The 19,763-nt window shown below is 56.8% G+C and overlaps 2 protein-coding genes across 5 annotated transcripts; one reads left to right on the top strand and one right to left on the bottom strand.

Moving 5' to 3' along the window:
* The first annotated feature begins 74 nt into the window (after positions 1-74).
* On the top strand, positions 75-5,639 carry KRBA1 (KRAB-A domain containing 1). 4 transcript variants are annotated; one of them, XM_048951934.1, is made up of 9 exons: positions 75-391; positions 1,431-1,557; positions 1,694-1,885; positions 1,966-2,073; positions 2,315-2,464; positions 2,907-3,071; positions 3,419-3,535; positions 3,710-3,847; positions 3,930-5,639. In XM_048951934.1, the coding sequence occupies exons 1-9, from the start codon at positions 374-376 to the stop codon at positions 4,586-4,588; spliced, it is 1,674 nt and encodes a 557-aa protein (XP_048807891.1). In that variant the 5' UTR covers positions 75-373; the 3' UTR covers positions 4,589-5,639. The 4 variants fall into 4 exon arrangements, with proteins under 4 accessions (XP_048807891.1, XP_048807890.1, XP_048807888.1 ...); XM_048951933.1 differs by having other exon boundaries at positions 1,661-1,885; XM_048951931.1 differs by having other exon boundaries at positions 1,646-1,885.
* Positions 5,640-10,612: 4,973 nt separating this feature from the next.
* Positions 10,613-15,309, bottom strand: LOC125696096 (uncharacterized). The gene is made up of 6 exons (XM_048951349.1): positions 15,285-15,309; positions 15,063-15,190; positions 14,453-14,579; positions 13,587-13,697; positions 12,912-13,013; positions 10,613-12,832 (listed from the first exon to the last, which is right to left on the bottom strand). The coding sequence occupies exons 1-6, from the start codon at positions 15,307-15,309 to the stop codon at positions 11,622-11,624; spliced, it is 1,704 nt and encodes a 567-aa protein (XP_048807306.1). The 3' UTR covers positions 10,613-11,621.
* Positions 15,310-19,763: the final 4,454 nt, after the last annotated feature.

Below are 19,763 nucleotides of genomic sequence, written 5' to 3'. Positions count from 1 at the left end.
CTGGAGGCTGCAGGAGCGGAGGGGGCGTGGCCTACCTGTTCGGGGGCGTGGTTGGATACCGTTTGGGGGCGTGGTTTAGGGAGGGGGCGTGGCTCACGTGGCGCGCCGGCACCTCGGGGCGCGCTGTGCACCGCGCTGACGGCGCCCCTGACAGCTCCGCTCCATCCCTTCTGCGCACAGGTTGCCCAGACCGGCCCTCCTCGGCTCCCCCGCTCGGCTGTGCCCCGAGGCGAGCCCCGCACCGGCACCGCAGGGATCCGGGGGGACGAGGGGCAACAGAGCTGTCCTGAGTGGAGCCGTTCCAGGGGCGGGCGGCGGCAGGACAGGGCACCCCTCAGCTCTCGGTGCCCTGGAGCCGCCAACGGAGCCACCCATGGCTGTGCCTCGCCAGGTAGGAGGGGGCAGCGCGGCTCTGGGACACGGGGAGGGCTCTGCCTCAGCTGTATCTGCAGGCACAGGGGGCATAGAACCAGCAATGCCCCCGTGCAGGGACTCCCTGCACCCCGCAGCCCCCAGGGCAGAGTGTTGGACTCTGCGTACCCCCAACCCCGCGGGATGGCTGCAGACCCTTTTTGGCCGATTTGTGCTAATTTCCTGGCACGTCCCTGATGGAGCACTGCCAGCATCACGCGTGGCATACAGAGCATGAGGTTGGGCAGCAGCACCTCTGCAAATAGCATCGTGTCGGGATGCATCATGTCACTGGTGGAGCGTGAAGTGCACAAGCTGTGTGCACGGGGATGTGGTGGGACTCCTGGTTGTGTCTGCTGTGACAATTGGCTGGAGCAGGTGTGGAGCGCGGGACCTCAGACCTCCGCCAAGCAGTGCTGAATGGGTGTTAGGAGGGCACAGCGCTTGGCACTGGGTTTCTGCATGTGTGTGTGACAGACAGCATCACAGCTGACACAACTCAGAGGGTGGTGAGGCACTGGAACAGGTTGCCCAAGGTGGCTGTGGATGCCCCATCCCTGCAGGCATTCAAGGCCAGGCTGGATGTGGCTCTGGGCAGCCTGGGCTGCTGGTTGGCGACCTGCACACAGCAGGGGATTGGAACAACAGGGGGTTGGATGAGCATTGTGATCCTTTTCAATCCAGGTTCTATGATGATTCTATAACACAGGCACTTCAGGGACTTCTGTGCCACGGCTCACAGTGTGCCACCAGCTCTGCTGTACCCCAGTGAAGCCACAGCTCCCACCCCAGAGGCACATCCTTTCTTGCCCCTGCAGCCTTGAATGGACCTGGGCCACATGTGGTGCCCAGTGGTGCAATTGCAGCCCCCATGAGGCCGAGCTCTGCATTGTCCCCTTCGAGGAGGAAGCTGTCCCTGTACCCCATAGCCCCATTCCTGCACCATCCCCGTGCCCAGAGCAGGTGCTGCTGGAGGGACACGTCCTCCTCCCCTGCATTGCCACCATCTGTGTCTGCAGGTACCGGTGACGCTGGAGGAGGTGACGGTGTGCTTCTCAGTGGAGGAGTGGGCGCTGCTGCAGGAGTGGCAGCGGGAGCTGCACCGCGAGGTGACGGCAGCGACGGCGCAGCTGCTGGCATCTCTTGGTAGGGCACCACAGGGGCTGCTCCGGCTTCGTCTGCACGTCCCCATCCACCGCCATGGGGACAAGAGGTGGCACGGTGCAAGATCCAGCACCCACACTTCCAGGTGAAGAACTGGCGCTTCCCTCTGGCACTGCAGATGCGGACGGACCACAAGATGCAGCTGCAGAGCAGGAGCCGCGAGGACCCTCCAGCAGTGCGTCCCTCTGTGCCCTGGTGCGCCTGGTGAGGGACATCCCCCAGTTCCTCTTTGGCAGCTCCAATGCTGCAGGGCCACGTGCTGCTGCTGCTGGAGATATGGCACTGCAATCTGAGCTTCTGGGTGCAGGTGGTGAGTGTGGGGCCAGAGGGATGAAGGGGTCCATGGTGGTGGGTGACAGCCACCACTGTGGGGATGTTCCCTATGCACAGGTGAAGCACAGGCAGCTCCAGAGAATTCCAATCTCAATGTCCTAGAGGGAGCAGTACCATCATGGCACGGCAGCCCCAGCAGCACAGCGCCCACAGCACCGCAGTGGGGTCAGTACCGGAACCACAGTACCAGTGGAAGTGCTGTGCGGGTGCACTATGGGGGTGTTTGGGGAGCAGGGTGGGGGCACTGAGGTTCATGGAAATAGGGGGATCCCACATGGGTGCACTGGGAGGGAGGAGGCAAAGAGATGAAGATGGGAGTGCTGGGGGAGTGGAGGCAGACGGCATGGGGCTGATGGGAACTGGGTGGGTCATCAGCAGGCTGTGGGGACAGCGTTTGCTTTTGCAGTTAAACCAGAAGCGCTGGCTGAGAGCTCCCCACTGTGGAGCCTGGAGAGGTGCCTGGAGGAGCTGCCGAGGGGGGACCCCCGCCCACCCAGGGCCCCAAGCAGCAGTGAGGGGCACCGGGCAGAGCTGGGGGGGCTGTGCTCACATGGAGGTGAGGCATGGCAAGGATCCATGCACGTGGCATGGCATGGCGGGGTACAGTACAGCATGGCATGGCACAGCGTGGTGTCACCATGGCAGAACATGGCACAGTACAGCATGGCACGTTGAAGCATGACATGGCAAAGCTGGGCTGGGCACAGTGCTCTTGGCAGCAGGGTGAACTGCAGGTCCCCATGACCACTGGCGTTGGGTTTCGGTGTCACAACTAGGGCTGTGATTGGAGTGAAACCTCTGGGGCCTCCTGGATATGGGGAAAATCCTGGGGGGGGTCTGGTTCCTGAAAGAGATTCCCCTTGGCATCCCTGTGTGGTCATGTCCCAAGTACAGTCCTGCATTGTCGCTGTGGGACCAGTCCATGGGGGTGTCCCTGAGGGGTTTCTGCTGCCCCCCGTTCTAATGTGCCTTCTGCTGATGCTGTGTGCTCTCTTCAGCTGGGAGCATTGGGCACAGCCCCCTGCAAGGGCTGCTCGAGTGTCTGAGGGCCACCACCATCCCAAAGACATCGTGCTGTACCCCACTGGCGGCTTCCCATGACAAATGGAGGGCTGTGGAGCCAAGTGCCTTGAGGAGGGGGGGCCAGAGCCCCTCTGCAGCAGGTGGGTGTGTAGCTGATGGCACACTTCTCTGGGGGCCCTGCCCCAAATCTGCCACTCGGTGTGCTGTGGTGTATCTGTGGTTGCAGGTGACGTTTGCCCTGTGGGTCCCAGGATCCCACCCCCATAGTCAGGTTGGGGTTTTAAGGTGCAGCAGGGCGCTCCTGGGCTGTGGGTTTTAGGAGGATGCAACGGTGGCAGAGGGATGGTTTTCAGGACTTGGGGATGGGGTACAAGGCCTCGGGGTTGGCACCTTTTTGGGGTGCACAGTGCTCACCTCTACCCCTGTGTTGAGGGAGCAGGGCGCTCAGGGGATATCCCAGTGTTCAGTGCTTGGTTTGTCTCTGCAGGCAAAGCCCTGGTGACACCATGTGTCCACCAAATGGAGATCTCAAAGTGGACAAGCATGAACACATCCACTGGGGACACTGGGACAGAGGAGCAGAGGGGGCTGGAGATGAGCCCTGGTGAGTGAGCTGCTCCAGGACGCATCACAAATTCACCTACTGGGGCCAGGAGGTGCCTGACGGGGGGGGGGCAGGGATTGGCGCCATGGTGCTGGGATGGAGCCATCCTATGGCAGACGTGGTGTTTGGGTGGGGGTGGCCCTGATGGACATCTGTCCCCTCTGCTCTCTGCAGTGCTGGACGAGGCCCCGCTGCGCAGTCTGCTCCGGTGTCTGAGGTCTGTGGCAGTGCAGGCGCCGTGCCGGGACCCTGTGGGTGCTGCGTTGGCACTGAGTGGTGCTGAGGCATCACCCCGACATTGCCCCAGTGCAGGTGAGCACCGCACTGCGTGCCGCATCCTATGGGTGGGGGTGTTTTGGGGACACCCCACTAATGGGTCTCTTATGCTCTCCAGGGACCACGGTGAGCCCTGCAGAGAACTGTGTGCTGGGGGACAGCTGCACTGATGGCAGCATGCGGCCCTGTGCCCGTGTCCCTGCCATGGGAACAGCGACCAAGAGACCCTCCTTGGGTGGCACCAAGCGCTCACCCTGCAGCTCCTGCAGCACGGCCACAGGGGCACCCAGGGCCACGTCCGCTCTGGGCTCCAGCGCTCATCCCAGGACTTGTCCCGGGGGGGTCCCTGCATCCCCAAGGAAGCACCGTGGCTGTGGGGGAACCTTGGAGCTGCGGGCGGAGTTGGCACAGCTGCGCACTGCTGCGGCAGAGAAGCTGAACCGACTGCGCCGGGACGTGGGCACGGCACAGCGGGAGGTGCTGGGGGTGCGCGGCCGCTTGGCACGGCTGGAGCAGGGGGCACGGGGCAGGGCACGGGATGTGGCTGCGCTCATCCGCAGCCGCCGGCGCCTCCGTGATGCCATCCGGCGCCTGGAGGGACGGTGCTGGGCGCTGGAGAGCCGGGCCTGGCGCGGCAGCCGTGCGCTGCCCGACGGCTCCGATGCTGTCAGCATCCTGCAGATGGTGCTGCCGGCGGTGCTGGGCCTGGCGCTGCCTCGCTGTGGGTCCGGAGCAGCCAACAGCTCTGCGGCCCCACGGGATTTTGGGGCTTTATGATAGGGGTGGTGCACTGCTCCCTAACCCAGCCCTGGCCGCTGGCTGTTCCTCAGCAGGGTCCCCACCATGGTGAGCTCAACCCCTCCTGTACCCCCTGTCCCCTGCCTCCAGTACGAGACCCCCTGCCCCGCAGTGTGCATGGATCCATGCTGCAATAAAGTGGGGCTGGTAAAGCTGATTCGGTTTCATCCATGGCTCTGGACGGGATCAAACCCTGTGCATGCTGGGGAGCACAGGGGGAGCTCAATTCCCTTTGGAGCAGAAGGAAACCCGTGCATGAGAATGCTCAGAGCCCACCGCTTCCCACCTCCGCCCCTCAGTGCCAGGCAGCTTCTTGGCTCGGACAGCCCATGTCCTCATCCTGGTGCTGGCACTGAACTCACCACAGCAGCTGCAGGCATTGCCTGGCTCATCGCTGCCGATGCCTCGCTGCTGAGTGACGCTGGTGACATTTCCCGTGTGTCCCCCCCAGGCTGTTGGACTGCTGCAGGACGCATCCATATCCTGATGTAGGGTGTTCAGAGCATCACGCTCCACTGCCCCTCACTCATCCCTGTCTTCTGCACCACGTTTGGGGCTGTGCACCATTCCTGCCCCAGGGCTGGGCAGTTCCAGAGCCGTGTCCCCACCATCTGGCCTCCCAGCCAACATCTCCTTCTGCTGCAGAGCTCTGAGGCAGCATTTCACAGCCCAACAATGACTGTGGCTGAGTGGGTTCGCTGCTTGCCCTCATTATTGCTAATTGGGCAGGTGTGGCTAATTGGACAGGTGTCCTACCTCTCCTTGTCCTCTCCCTTTCCTCATTCTCCCCACTGAACAAATAAACCTCATTTCATGGGGGTGGACAGGGCACCCGGGTCCTCCATGTCTTTGGGGCACTGCAAGAGGGCAGGCTGGGGGGAGCCTGAGGGGGGGCACAGATGAAGGTGCCCATTTCTGTTGGCACAGATGGAGGGGAATGTGGTGCCCGCTACAGCCATTACCCATAGAGATGGGGACAAAGTAGGAGCTGAGTGGCTGAGCAGGAGGGCAGGTGAGGGCTCTGCGCCTGCACACGGCTCCCTCCATCAGCCCCACTCCACAGACACGCACCCTCAGGCTGGTTTGGTGGTTTTATTTGGCAGCTTCATGTGGTGGGTGGGGGTGGTGCCCCCCAGGAGCACTCTGGGGTGGCGGGGCAGCCCCACCATGCGGGAGGCACAGCAGGACCCCCTGACTCTCCTCAGGGTTGCGGTGCAGTCAGGGGGTGCTGGGATCCCCAGCTCCATCATGGCGCAGGCCTGTGCTTGGCCACCGCTGCTCCTCTTTTCCTGTCCTGCAAGACACAGCATGACACCTGTGGGGACGTGGCACAGGGTCCCTGTAGGGGTCCCCTTTCAGGGGCTCGGGTGTCACCAAGGTGCCATGCTGTTCCTGCTGCACTGTTACCTGCCCAGGCTCTGGGAAGTGTCTGCGGTGTTGCTGTGCAGGTTTCTCAACTCCCCTCCTGGTGCGCTGCTGGGCACAGCACGGGAGGAAGTGCAATGTCAGAGCCGTGGGGCGATGGGGAGGGGGTGCTGCGTCTGCCAGCCAAGCCGGTGGCATGGCGGGTCCCTGCACCTACCTGCCTGCCTGCCTGAACTTCATCCACATCCCCAGTGCTGCGGGACATTGCGATGGACTCCTGCAGAGGGGGTGTCCACAGTGATGTGGGGGGAGCATGTCTTGGGTGCCCCCGGTGTTCCTCTTGGGGGGGTTCTCAAGGGGCGCTCAAGAGCTGAGCCTCTGGGGATGGACAGAGCCCCCCACTGCCCCCGTGTTGGGGTGTGTGGGTCCCCCCCCCCTCCTTTGTCCCCGGCCCCTTTCTCACCTCGCTCAGCACAGAGAAGCACCCTGAGCACAGCTGGTGTGGTCGGCGCCGGCCCCCGCCACGCGTCCCTGCCTGCAGAGGGAAGGAGTCAGCTCCCCATGGGGACCCGAGTGGGGGCACTGCGGGGCCCTCGGAGCAGTGGGACAACCATGGGCTGCGGTAGGAGCACTGGCACCTGTGTGGTGCTGTTCTCCCATGGTGGGACTGCAGCAGAACTGAGCTGCATGGCAGCAAGTGGGGTGGTGGAGAGAGAAGAGGAGGATGGGGAGGAAGAGGAGGGGATGACAACTTTTTGGACCCCAGAGAGCAGCCCTCCTCCCCCTTCTCAGCCCCTTGCCAAGCCCTGATGAAATGTTTGCTGGTTGTGCAAGTGGTCACAGTGCTTTGGGGAGCAAAGGGCCCTGGGACGCTCCAGGCTCCCCACAGCACAGCCCCTCAGGGTGAAGGGCTTGGCCACATGTTGTTGCCCCTAGCCCATCCTCGGGGCCACCCCTGCCCAGAGCAGCACAGGGCACCGGGATGGAGACAGCAGCTTTCCAGGGCCCTCACCTGCCCAGCGCAGGGTGCTGGTGACAGCAGATGGCGTCCCTTGGGGTGCGGTGAGGGGGGCTTGCTTCCTGCAGCGCTGTGCCGCATTTGGGGCCATCCCCTTCCTCATGGCATCTCCCTACAGCCTCCCTCCCTTCCTGACCGTTATTTGCTGTCTTTGAACCCTTCCCTTCACCCACCACCAACCTCTCTGTTCCATGTGAGCGTTTTCCCCTTCTTGGAGTCTTTGAGGTCGGCCATGGCCAGGGCCAGAAGGGCCATGGCAAGGACGCAGAGCAACCCCAGCTTCATGGCGCTGCGTGGGGCACAGCTTGGCTGCCCGGTGCTGCTGAGCTCCCTCTGCCTGGACTTTGACCCTGCTGTTGGCCAGCTCTCTGTGGGACGTCCCATTGCGGTCAGTCATTTGGGGAGGGCAGTAGTGAGGGGCTGGAGGAGTGCAAAGAGGCCGCTCCCCTCTGGGAAGACATGGGGCAGCTCCCCCTCTGCCACCTCAAGCGCTGGGGTTAGATGATGGAAGGTGATGGTTGCCCAGAGTGGTGTCTTGGGACTCCACCTCCTGTGTCCTTCAGTCCCTCTGCACCACCTCATCCCTGTCCCTGTGACCCCAGGCACCAGTGATCAGTGCAGGGCTGCCGCAGAGGCTGCAAATCTCCCACTGCAGTCCTAGAATCACAGAACCATAGAATCATAGAACCATAGAATCACAAGGTTGGAAATGACCTGCAAGATCATCAAGTCAACCGCCAGTCAATTGCCTGGGAGAAGAGGCCAAACCCCTCCTCATCACAGCCTCCCTTCAGGAAGTTGTACAGTGCAATGAGGTCTGCCCTGAGCTCCTCTTCTCCACACTGAACAATCCCAGCTCCCTCAGCCGCTCCTCATATTTGTGCTCCAGACCCCTCACCATTTCGTTGCCCTTCTCTGCACACGCTCCAGGGCCTCAATGTCTTTCTTGTAGCGAGGAGCCCAAAACTGAACACAGCACTCGAGGTGCGGCCTCACCAGTAAAGAAGGTATTGAGGACCTCAGCCTCCTCCTTATCCTCAGTGGTTACATTCCCAGCTGCATCAAGTAAAGGATGGAAATTTTCCTTGGTTCTTCTCTTACCACTGACATACTTGTAAGAGGATTTTTTATCTCTTCTACTGCAGTGATGCTTTGGAAAGATTTGGAAGGGGAAGGCTGCAGCATTCTGCACAATACGTGCTTACCTACATTTATAACAATCCCATGGCTCTTCCTCGCGATCTGCCTGATAGAGAACACTGGGTTTGAGGTCTGGGGAGGACAAGAGAATGCTGCTATATTGCCTTGAGTCTTCTCTTCTCCGGGCTGAACACTCCTGGATCCCTCAGACTTTCTCTGCAGGAAATATGCTGCAGCCTCTGAGTATCTTCACGGCCCTCTGGACCTGCTTCCAGAGCTTCATATCTCTCTGCACTGGGGGCCCCAGCTCTGCAGGCAGTACTGCAGATGGGGTCCCATGAGGGCAGAGCAGAGGAGGACAATCCCCTCCCTGCCCACTGCCACCCCTCTGTTGATGCAGCCCAGGACGCTGTTGGCACTCTGGGCTGTGAGCGCACACTGCTGGATCATGTGCAGCTTTGTACCATCAGAACTGTTGGAAATATCCAAATAATTTATCAGGATGGTATCTCTGATAAAGCAGATTTTATTTGCAATTGCAATGCCGGGCCTCCTGTAAGCAGGAGGGTGCCCAGAAAACAGTGTTACATCTTTTGTGCCCTCTTACTCGATGCTTATCTCTTCCTCCCCTAGTTCCTCGTTGGATGAGTACTTCAGGTTCACAGTCTTCTTGACACTTCACTAAACATACAGATACCGGATAAACATAAATCTTTGCTGGCTAAGCATAAACCGCTAATTATTTAATTAACTTCTAACACTTACTCCACACTTGGTCATTATTTCTGGACATCTGCTTGTCCTTTTTTGCATAGAGATAAGCTCGGAAGGAGGGTAGAGGGGAGTATCTGGATGCCTGCCTGTTGCATCCCAACCTTCCCACAGAGTGAGACAGTCCGGCCTTGTGTAGAGGCCCTGGCTTCTTTGATGTTTGTTAAATCTGTTTTATTTTGCTGGGATTCTCCTATCCTAACAGAACAACCCTACAATATGTTTTCTAGTGCCTAACACTATGCTCGCATTGTTTGGAACATTTAAAATCTATTGCAGTTTTGCAAGAAAGAATGAATCACATAATTCAGCAACTATGTTCCTAAGATAAGTTACCAACATGTACCGTGCTCCCACTTTTTACACCAACTACTTCTAAGGATAAGTTACAGGATACAAACACAGCACGTTCTACTTCTTCAGATCAATTGCCCTTCTTCATATCTAGTGCAGAAACAACATTCCATTCCCACAGAACCCCCGAGTCCTTCCCCGCAGGGCTGCTCTCGGTGCCTTCTACTCGTGCCTGGGTTTGCCCTGACGCAAGGGCAGCACGTTGCACGGGGCCTCATTGAACAACACGAAGTTCAGACGGGCCACCTCTCAAGCTGCCTGGTTGAGACTTGGGAAGAACCACCGGCAGGACAACGAGGAGTCCAGCAAAGCTGACTGAATAAACAGAACAACTTTGTGTCATGGAGGAGCGGACAGCTGAGGACCCGCACGTGGAAGAACGATTTCTAGGGAGTCTGTGGTTGCTAAAGCAAATGAAGTTGCCCCAGGTGTGTGTGCACAGATGGGATGCGGGAGGGAACGGGCAGAACGGCTGGGAACGCGGCACTGCTGGGCTGGCGAGGTGAGCTACAAAATGCCCTCCAGAGGGCGGCGATCGCATTGCACCAGAACCGGCACCGCGCTGCTGCGGTAACAGCCACCAAAATGGCGGCTGCGGCATTCACACACGCGGGCGCCGTCAGCGGAGCAGACTGTATTGCTCGCGCGCCATTCTGATACAAAGCTGGGTGATGTCACGGTGTTTGCAAACTCGTGGGCACAGCCGGGGCGGGGGAGGCCGTGGGCCGCCGAGGGCTCCGCGCCGCTCAGCCGGATGCGGCCCCGGGCCCCGCCGCAGCCCGGCAACCACGGCGGAAGGAGATCTGAGCCCTTGTAAACATCCTCACACGCACTTCCGGCGCAGCTCCGCCTCAGGCGCGCCGCGCCCCGTGACCCGGAAGTGATGTTCAGACCCACAACTCCATGCAGCGGCGCGCGCGTCTAGTCCGCGCAGCCACGTGACTCGGTGCCGGCAGCGCGATTGGCTGTCGCTCTCGGGGGCGCCATTTTGTGGCGGTAGCAGGTTGGGTTGATCGGGCGCCATTTCTGGACGGAAGCCTGCGGGATTGGCGCCGTGCCCCATGTGAGCCGAGGCGCTGGGCCTGGCCCTCAGAGGCTGCAGGAACTGCCAAGTTCGGCCATTTTCCCACTTGACAGCGTGTGCCCAGCACTTCTGTGTCCCACGGCTCCTCGGTGCTGCCACGGGGACTGCGCCTCCCACTGGAACAGTTGTCCTGTGAGGCAGGCAGGGAGCCTGGGCTGTGCAGCCTGGAGAAGAGAAGGCTGTGAGGTGACCTGAGGGCAGCCTTCAGTGTCTGAAGGGGAGCAACAGGAGAGGGGACAGACTCTCCAGCAGGGTCTGTGGTGAGAGGAAGGGAAACGGCTTTGAGCTCCAAGGGCAGGTTTAGTTTGGCTATCAGGTGTTTGAAAAGCTTCACAGTGGAAGTAAGGCACAGATGTCACTCACTGGTTACACTCAAGAAAAGGGGGAAAATTCATTTATTGATGATGGAAATACAGTTGAGTAGTGAGGAACAGAGAGCAACTAAAAGGCACCGCCTTCTCAGCTGCTGGGATCTGCCGTGCCCCGTGCCAGGTCCACTAGATGTGGCTGCATTGGCACAAAGCAGCCCCAGCATCTCTTCTCAGCCATCCCAGTATCAGAACCTCACCTCCCATTGCATCCCAAAACTCCCAATGTTTTTTTTTTTTTCCCAATAGTTTTCACATGAGAATGCAGCAAGGCTTTGCACAATACATCCTCGCCTGCTTGCACAACAGTGAGATATGCAGTTTCTTTAAAAAAAATGAGATTATCATTCCATCTTAAGAATTCCCCTATGGTCAAAAAGCTTAAATTTTGAGAGGGAGAGCCCAGGACAGGACATACTGCCTGCACCAAGGCAGAGCTGTGCACAGCACCCTGAGATTCCTTTCTGCCAAGTCCAGCCCAGACAAGCGAGCACAGCTCGCATGCTGACATACATGTGAGCATGTGCTCACACAAACAAGTGGCAATGGTTGAACAAGGAGAAAGTCCACAGTGATCACACACAGCTCAGCCAGAAAGTAAACCAGTCAGCAGCCTGCTAACACACAGCTGCCCTTATTCTCCCATCTCTTGTAAGTTTTCCCGGGCTTCTTCCTCTTTTACTTGCACCAGTCCTACTTCTCTTCCTCTGGCTTTTCCCTGAAGCCTCCCAGGTGATCACAGCAGGCATTACAAACCAAGTTTTGCATCCATTTATGTGGTAGTATCCGTTTGTGCACTGATCCCTTAGTACACCTTTCAGTTTTTCCTGCTAAGCCACATTAGTGGGTTTTGCTGCAGGGTTCTGTCTGTTCAGCATGACAGAGCAGGCACAGCTGCTAACGTTCTGGTGGTCAGCTGTCAGACTGGGTAATCACAGGCCGCATTTCCTTGCACCGATTATAGCCACCAAGCTCAAACGCTTGGCACGCAGACTCCAGCATGTGATCAACAGTCCACACGACCATTTCATAAGCATCATGCAGCAATCCATAACTTGTATTAACAATTTTGTATCCTTCAGCGTTTTGATGAGTGTCAGGCTCGTGGATCAACTCTGCCTCTTGCATCCCTTGGTGCACAAGTGCTTCGGGTTGTGCTGCTACACCCTGCACCTCCTGAGCTTCACTGAGGGGTGGCGATGCAGCTGTTGATTCCAGAGGTGCTGCAGGGTCACTGGGTGTTTCTGATGTCTCCTCCTGAGAGTCCTCCTTCTCAGGCTGTGGGAGCACAGTCACCTCTTGGGAATCTTCTTTCTTCTGAGACTGTTGGGGCACAGCCACCTGCTCTGCAGGACAAAACGCCCCAGAAGTTTCCTTCGTGGAGTCATCTGCCCTAGCCAGAGAAACAGATGATGACACAGGAAAAAGACATTTTGTGCAGAATAAAGCTCGAGAAAACCGCAGATTTTTGAAGGTGGGCTTGAGGAATCGCACGCTCCGCTTAGCTTTCCAGATGATACGCTCTATGTAGGATTTTCGCTTTGACAGCCTGTAAGCTATGGCACGAAACCTACAAGTACGGCAAACAACTTTACGGACTCTGTCCTGAGAAGAAAACCTTTGTACCTGGCAGTATTCGTGGTCTCTGAGCACTGAGACACTGCTATCACTGCTACCGCAGTAGTCATGTTCTCTCAGAGCATGTGGAAACTGAGTGCAGCGCAGGGTATTACTCACACAGTAACAGTGGTCTTCCAGAACAGTTTCACTCAGGTCCTTAGTAGAAGATTCCCCTTGTCCCCTGTTTGCCTGGAAAACACTTACTTCCTCTAAAACATTATGTGGTTTCTGTACAGTCTCTTGAAATGTCTCCATGCAGTTATTGTGCAGATGCTTGCAAGAAGCCACATTTCCCATGCTTTGTGCTAATTCTGTCTTGACCCCTCGTTCATCCTCCGTTTCTAAATTCCTGGTCAAACAGCCCATCTGTGCCTTCTCTTGGCTTCCCTCTGGTGCTGGCTGGATGCTGGCTGCCTCTGACCGCAACTCATTCCTACCCTCAAGACACCCGAACTTCCTTAGCAGTCTGCTGGACCGCAGCAGCCACGGCTCACGTTGTTTTCCTGTTTAGAGAGAGGAGGACAGTTTGCCTTCTTCCATCAAGCTCTTAGCTGCAGAGCCTGGGGCAGGACCAGCACTCACCATGACTGGGGGTGTGTGTCTCCTCCAGCACTTTGTGCTTGTCAACATTCAGCCACCTGCTGGAGCACGACTCTGCCAGCCATCTCTTCCCCCCACTGCATCCTGCAGGGAAACCAGAAAGATGTTCCTTCCCGATGGGAGAAGCCCTCCTGTTCTACAGCAACCTAACTGGAGGAAAAAGTCCTACAAAATCACAGCCTGGCTGAAGCTGGAGGCACTTCTGAGTCCCTCTGTTTCCCCTACAGCCTCAACAGGGCCACCCAAAGCAGGGTGCCCAGCCCCACATCACAGTGGTGTTGGAGATCCCCAAGCAGACTCACAGCCTCTCTGGGTAGCTCCCATCTGCTGCCAGCAGCCACTGCCCAACTCATAGGCACTGGGAGGGGGCACCCTCCTTGGGTGCAGCAGCAGATCTACAACAACCCTGCTGAGCCACAGCCTTCATGCAGGGGATGACACCCTTTATTAGCCATCATCAGCAAGTGCAAAAAAGGACTGCATGGCCAGAGGGAAATACGGGAGTTGCTCTCAATACAGGTAGCATGGAGAGAAGGGATCAGGACAGGAGAGCAAGTGGAAAGCACAGAGATGTGCTAACCACATAGAAGGAGGACCCTGGGATGTGCTCCTTGCCCAGGTAAGCAGTACTGAGGAAGCTGAACTGCAACTTCTCACCAAAAGTTCTGTCAGGTCCATCCCACTTCACTGGGCTCTGTGGTGTGTTGACCCATGGCTCTTCCCCACGCTCCAGCCGATGCAGAATGTCAGGTTTGGGGCCCGGGTACCCTGTGAAGCAGAGATAAATGTTCTTCTATTACAAAACGTTGGCTGTAGAAATAACAGGAAATGAAACATTGTCTCTGACGCCTCAAGCTGTGCTTCACTGTCAGAAAAGCCTAAGTAGAAACCACAGTGAAAAAAAAAAAAAGAAAAAGAAGACAGCTAGCACAGCTGTCAAGTAAATTCACCCCATAGCAAAGGGCAGTGCTTGGCAGCACTCCTTAGCCATGGAGATCAGCAGCTTGTCCCAGGAGCAGCCCTGGGGTGTAGGATGTGCTCCAGGGACTGTCTCAGGCCCTTATGCAGGCAAACAGCAACCACCATCACAAGCTGATGACCTCTGGGTCTATTTGCTGGCCGAGTGACTCCTGCCAGCTGTCCTCACAGTGGGTCTGTCACCTACAGGCTGTTCCTACTCTGCTACTTACTACAACTCCTTGACTCACAAATAGCATCCCTGTGCCAGCAACCAGGGAAGAAGACTGAGGTGGTGGCCCAAGGCAGGTCCTTGCCTGACACTGAGGTGTGTGCAGGTCACTGCAGTTATATTATCATAAGCAGCCAACACTAGCAGAAAAACACCCAAATCTTGTGCTTTTCCAGCACGAAGCTCTCAGGACTACAGGTGCTCAGGGTGGTTACCTGGCTCTGTAGCTGATTAATCCCTAAAGCAATGGGAGCAGCAAGATCCCAATGAATCCAAGCATGATGGAATTCCCTACCCCTGCTGCAGCCCTCTAGAAGCTGAAGCTGCACATTACCCAGTGATGCCAAGAGCTCATAGTTGTCCAGCATGACACTGCGGTACAGCTCCCTCTGCTCCTCTGCAACCATGTCCCACTCTGCACGGCTCAGGTAGATGGCGATGTCCTCAAAGGTGACGGGCTCCTGCAAAGCAAGCATTGTACTGTTGAAAATGTGCCCAGAGCATTTAAAACACGCTTTGCTTTCCAAACATTATTTCCACCCCCGGGAACCACGCTGGGCGAGGTTCAAAGAAGCAGTGAACAGCGCTTCCCAGGAGCCTGCGTGCCATGGGATGACCGTAGATCTCCCTATGATGCCCCAGCCAGGTGCTCCGCCCAGGGCTCCCCTGTGTTTCCAACGCAGTCAGCGGTGTCCTGAGAGCCAGAGCCGCTCGCCCGGCCACCCGCAGTGTCTGCACCGAGCTCTGCAGGTGGTGGGAGTGAGCTCCAGGAATCCTGAGCTCCACACCACAGGAAGAAAGGCAAGATGTGGGGCATGCAGAGTTGCAGCGAGGCTGTGCAAGAGGTGCAGCGAGGTGCAGAGGCCAGAGGAGCCAGGAGGCACAGGGTGCAAGGGGCACAGCAGGCCTGGCAGCGCCTGACTCCCCTGGGTCCCACATCCTACCTCCATGTGCGAGGCTGTGACAACTGTGAAGGCCTCGCGAGCCTCTATTCTGCACTTCCGGCGGGCAATCACCGGAAGTAGGCTGCGCACCGGAAGCAGGCCTCGCGCCGGAAGCAGGCCACATGATGCTAGGTTGCACCCTATACATCCTTATACGCACTTCCGGTTATAGTCCCGCCTCCAGCGGAAGCACTCAGCCCACCGGAAGTGGGGTGGACACACACAGAGTCGGTGTGGGCGCCGCCATTTTGAGTGGTGCCGCAGCTCACGTGATCGCTGGCTGCGCTGCCTTTGGTGCCGGCCTGGCGCGCGGCACGGCTTCAGCTCCTGGAGCCCGGCCCCTCCGTTTCATCTCATTAATTATCCCCGATTTATGCAGAAATTTGGACGAGGCGATTTTTCACTTCCCAGCTCCCAGCGCTTTGGCTTTGGGGATGCAGGTGCTGGGGTGGATCTCAAAGGAGTGGGTGCCTGTGGGGGAAGGAGCAAAGCAGCACGTTTCCTTGGTGGTGAGACACACACGGAGCATCATGGAATAGCTGGGTTTGAAAGGGACCCCCAGCCCCACCCTGCCGTGGGCTGGCTGTCCCACAGCTCGGGCTGCCCGGGGCCCAGCCATGGCCTCAGGCACCTCCAGGGGTGGGCACCACAGCTCTGGGCAGTGCCAGCACCTCATCACCTCTGGGTAAAGAATTCCTGCCTACCATCCCACCTAAATCTCCCCTCTTTTAGTTTAAAGCCGTTCCCCTTTGTCTTGTAGTGATCTGCCCGTATGAGAAGTCTTTTTTTCTCCCATTTATAAGCTCCATTATGTACAGAAAGGCCACAATGAGGTCTCCCTGCAGTCTTCTCCAGGCTGAACCCCCCTTGCTCCCTCAGTCTGCCTTTCTAGGAGAGGTGCTCCCACCTCTTTATGGCCTCCTCTGGACCCGCTCCACATCTTTCTTGTTTTGGGGGTCCCAGATCTGGATACAGATTTGCAGGTTGGGTCCCACGAAGGCAGAATAGAGGGCAACAATCCACTGTTATTATCTATTTGTCCTTATGTAGGTTTTGTGTCTTCACACGATTGTACTTTTCTTCACAAGTCCGTGATTTCTGATGACACCAAGCTGCCTGGTGTGACTGATGGAAGGAAGGGATGCCATTCCGAGGGACCTGGGGAGGGCTGAGAGTGGTGTGTTGTGAACTGCCTGTGGTTCAACCAGGCCTGGTGCGTAGTGCTGCACCTTGGTCAGGGCAATCCCAAGCACAGAGGCAGGCTGGGCAGTGGGTGGATTGAGAGCAACCATGAGAAGGACTTGGGGCTCTTGGATTAAATACTGAACACAAGCTGGCACTATGCTCAGAGTTTGGAGCACTCCGTAGCACCTGCTATGGAGACTGGTTGAGAGTTGGGGGTGTTCAGCCTGGGGAAGAGAAGAGTCTGGGTAGACCTCATTGTGGCCTTCCAGTTCATTAAGGGGCTGCAGAACAGGGAGGGACTCTTTGTCAGGGAGTTAAGTGATAGGACAAGGGGGAACAGCTCTAAGCTATCAGACTGTATGTTTAGATCAGACATCAGGAATAAATTCTTCCTTATGAGGGCGGTGAGGCAGTGGCACTGCTGCCCAGAGCTGCGGTGCTCCATCCCCATGGTGCCCAGGGCCATGGATAGGGTTGTGGCCATGGGTGGGGCTGGCTTGTCTTTAAGCTCCCATCCATCCCACACCATTCCACGATTCTAAAAGTTATCAAATATCCTGTTTCAGTAGCACAGCTCTGTTTTCTGCCTTATTTATTTTTTCCCGTAACCAACCACCAGATGTCCTTTGTTAGTTCAGTCCCTCAGTTTCATCCACAAGCTCTCAACCTGCTCATGGCTATTTCTCAAATGCAGCAACGGTGAAGTTCACACTCCTGAGAGATATTGTACAGACAAGGAGTAAAACCAGGAAGCTTAATTTTAGGAAGGCCAAATTCCAGTTCTGCAGGGAATTTGTCAACAACCCCCACTGGGAATCTGTCCTCGAGGTCAAGGGAGCAGAGCAGAGCTGGCAGATCTTTAAGAAAGCTTTCCTCAGGGTGCAGGAGCTCTTCATCCTGAGGTGTAGGAAGTCAGGAAAGGAAGGCAAGAGACCTGCATGGCTGAGCCAGGAGCTGCTTGTCAAACTTGAGAGCAAGAAGAACATGCACAGGAAGTGGAAGTGTGGGAGGAGTATAGGGATGCTGTTGGGCTGCGTAGGGCTGGGGTCAGGGAGGCCAAGGCCCAACTGGACTTGGCAAGGGGTACAGAGAAGAACAAGAACAGCTTCTACAGGTGCATCAATCAGAAAGGAATGTGCAAAAGGGTATTCTCCCCCCAGTGAGCAATGCAGGCAGACTGGTAACAACAGACAAAGAGAAGGCTGAGGTGCTGAACAACCTTTTTGCCTCAGCCTCCGCTGGTGACTGCTCTTCACACATCGATCTAGCTGATGGGACTGAAGAAGCAATGGCCCTCCTGCTGTAAGCAAAAAACAGGTCTGTGTCCACCTGAGGAACCTGAACATCTACAGGTCTATTGTCCCTATGAAATGCATCCCAGAGTCCTGAGGGAACTGGCAGATGTAGTCACCAAGCCATGCTCAGTGGTATTTGAAAGATTATGGTGGCCAGTTGAAGTCCCTGGTGACTGGAATAAAGGGCACATCACACCCATTTTTAAGAGGGATAGAAAGGATGACACAGAGAACCACCGATCTGTTAGTCTCACCTCTGTGCTGGGGAAGATCACAGAGCAGCTCCTTCTGAAAGCTGTGCTGTGGCACATGGAAGAAGGGATGGCACGGCACAGCCAGCACGGCTTCACCAAGGGCAGGGGCTGTCTGCCAACCCGTGGCCTTCTGTGATGGCGTCACTGTGGCAGTGGATGAGGGAAGAGCTGCAGGCATCACCTCTCTGGATTTCAGTGAGGCCTTTGACGCAGTCTCCCACAGCATCCTTCTCTCCAGATGGGAAAGATGTGGGTTTGATGGGGGGACCTTTCAGTGGATGAGGCACTGCTGTGAGATGCACCCAGAACTGCAGTCAGCAACTCCACGTCCGGATGGAGAGCAGTGACAGCAGTGTCCCTCAGTGCTGGGATCTGAGCTCTTTCCCATCTCCATCAGTGACATCAGCAGTGCACTGAGTGCACCCTCACAGTGTGGGTGACACCGAGCTGTGTGGTGCAATGGATGCACCTGAGGGATGGGACGCCATCAGAGGGACCTGCAGAGGCTGAGCAGTGATCCGCCTCCCTACACCTCCTGATGAGGACAGGCTGAGAGCTGGGGCTGTGCAGCTGGAGAAGGGAAGGCTGCAGGGAGGGCTGAGAGCAGCCTTCAGTATCTGAAGGGGCTGTAAGAAGGAAGGAGACTGATTCTATAGGAGGATCAGTATGGTAGGACAAGGGGAAATGGCTTCAATCTAAAAGAGGGGAGATTTCGATTGATATAAGGAAGAAATTCATACACTAAGGGTGGTGAGATGCTGCACAGGTTGCAGTGAGAGGTGGTGGTGCCCCATCCCTGCAGACACCCACAGTTAGGGGATGGGCTGTGAGCGCTGATGGAGCTGTGGGTGTCCCTGTGCATCGCAGGGAGTGGGACCAGATGACTTTTAAGGGTCCCTTCCAACTCAAACAACTCTATGATTCTGTAAATCTCTGAAATCGGTTCTTCAGTGTGAGGACCCTTGGTGCAGAGCTGAGGCTCTGCCTCCCTGCGCTCTCAGTTTCGTTTTCTGCAGTGCCTGGAATGCGGTGCGTTTACAGGAACAGGATTCTGTGCAGCCTTCGGCCTCACCCTGTGTGCCTTCAGGTGGGGCTGGGCACTGCTGCAGCTCAGCATGGCAGCATGGAGACATGAAATACAACAAGAGCACGCACCACACTGTGCGCCTTGTTATCCCCATCCTCTTTTTGTTCTACACAGAATCAGGCGCTTGGCAATCCCTAACAAAGCAAGCACACACCTCCAAACAGGAGTGTTGTTATCTTTACATGGCTGTTTATCAAATTTTCTCCAATTACAGCTTCTGATTGGGTCCTCTGACTGATCTTTGCTGGGCAGGCACATTATGGCTATACACCTGTATTTGAAACAGGATAGCAGCTGTCTCATTCTAATCTCCCTTCCACAGCAATGGAGGTGGTTTGCAGTCTGCAATTATCCCTTCAGGAACACCACAGACACTCAAAGGACATTTTCCCTTTCCTTCTTTTTGACAGCAGCACCCTGAGGCCGAAGAGTTTCTTTTTCACACATTCTTTGAATGTTTGCGATCATCTCTTTCTGCGTTTCACCTTGGTGGACTACAGTTCCTCCTTTTGAGACAACACATCCATTGGGTCCACTCCTTTTTTCTGTCAGTCCTCGTGCTGGCCCTGCAGCCCCCATGGCCCTGCAGATCATCACAGGGAGTAGAGGGGCATCACTGAGCCCTGCTCTCTGGTGACAGTGATGGTGCCCAAGGGAAAGGCATGGAGCTGTAAGGGTGGGGGGGAGGGGTGAAGCCCCAGCATGTGGTGGACATGGCACAGATGGGGAAGTGAGCAGAATTCCTTCCTTCCCTGCCAGCTCTGTACCTCCCCATGTGATCCTTCACGAACTCTTCACATGGCACACACGGATGGGATGCAGAGGGACAATGCACGAGGCTGTGGGGCATGCAGGGTGTTCTGGGTGTTCTGGCGGGTGG

Source organism: Lagopus muta, chromosome 7 (assembly GCF_023343835.1).
Source record: "Lagopus muta isolate bLagMut1 chromosome 7, bLagMut1 primary, whole genome shotgun sequence".
NCBI lineage: Eukaryota > Metazoa > Chordata > Aves > Galliformes > Phasianidae > Lagopus > Lagopus muta.
The sequence above is the reverse complement of the archived record's forward strand: the minus strand, read 5'-3'. Positions and strand labels throughout refer to the sequence as shown.

Bases quoted from the DNA above. Each gene is read 5' to 3' on its own strand.
- KRBA1 (XM_048951931.1), top strand. The intron at 1,558-1,645 runs GTAGGGCACCAC...TGCAAGATCCAG, and splicing joins GCAGCTGCTGGCATCTCTTG to CACCCACACTTCCAGGTGAA. The intron at 3,536-3,709 runs GTGAGTGAGCTG...TGCTCTCTGCAG, and splicing joins GGGGCTGGAGATGAGCCCTG to TGCTGGACGAGGCCCCGCTG.
- LOC125696096 (XM_048951349.1), bottom strand. From the start codon at position 15,309: ATGGCGGCGCCCACACCGACTCTGT. The intron at 15,191-15,284 runs GTGTGTCCACCC...GGTGCAACCTAG, and splicing joins GGCGCCCACACCGACTCTGT to CATCATGTGGCCTGCTTCCG. The intron at 13,014-13,586 runs GTGAGAAGTTGC...GTTTCCCTGCAG, and splicing joins TGGACCTGACAGAACTTTTG to GATGCAGTGGGGGGAAGAGA.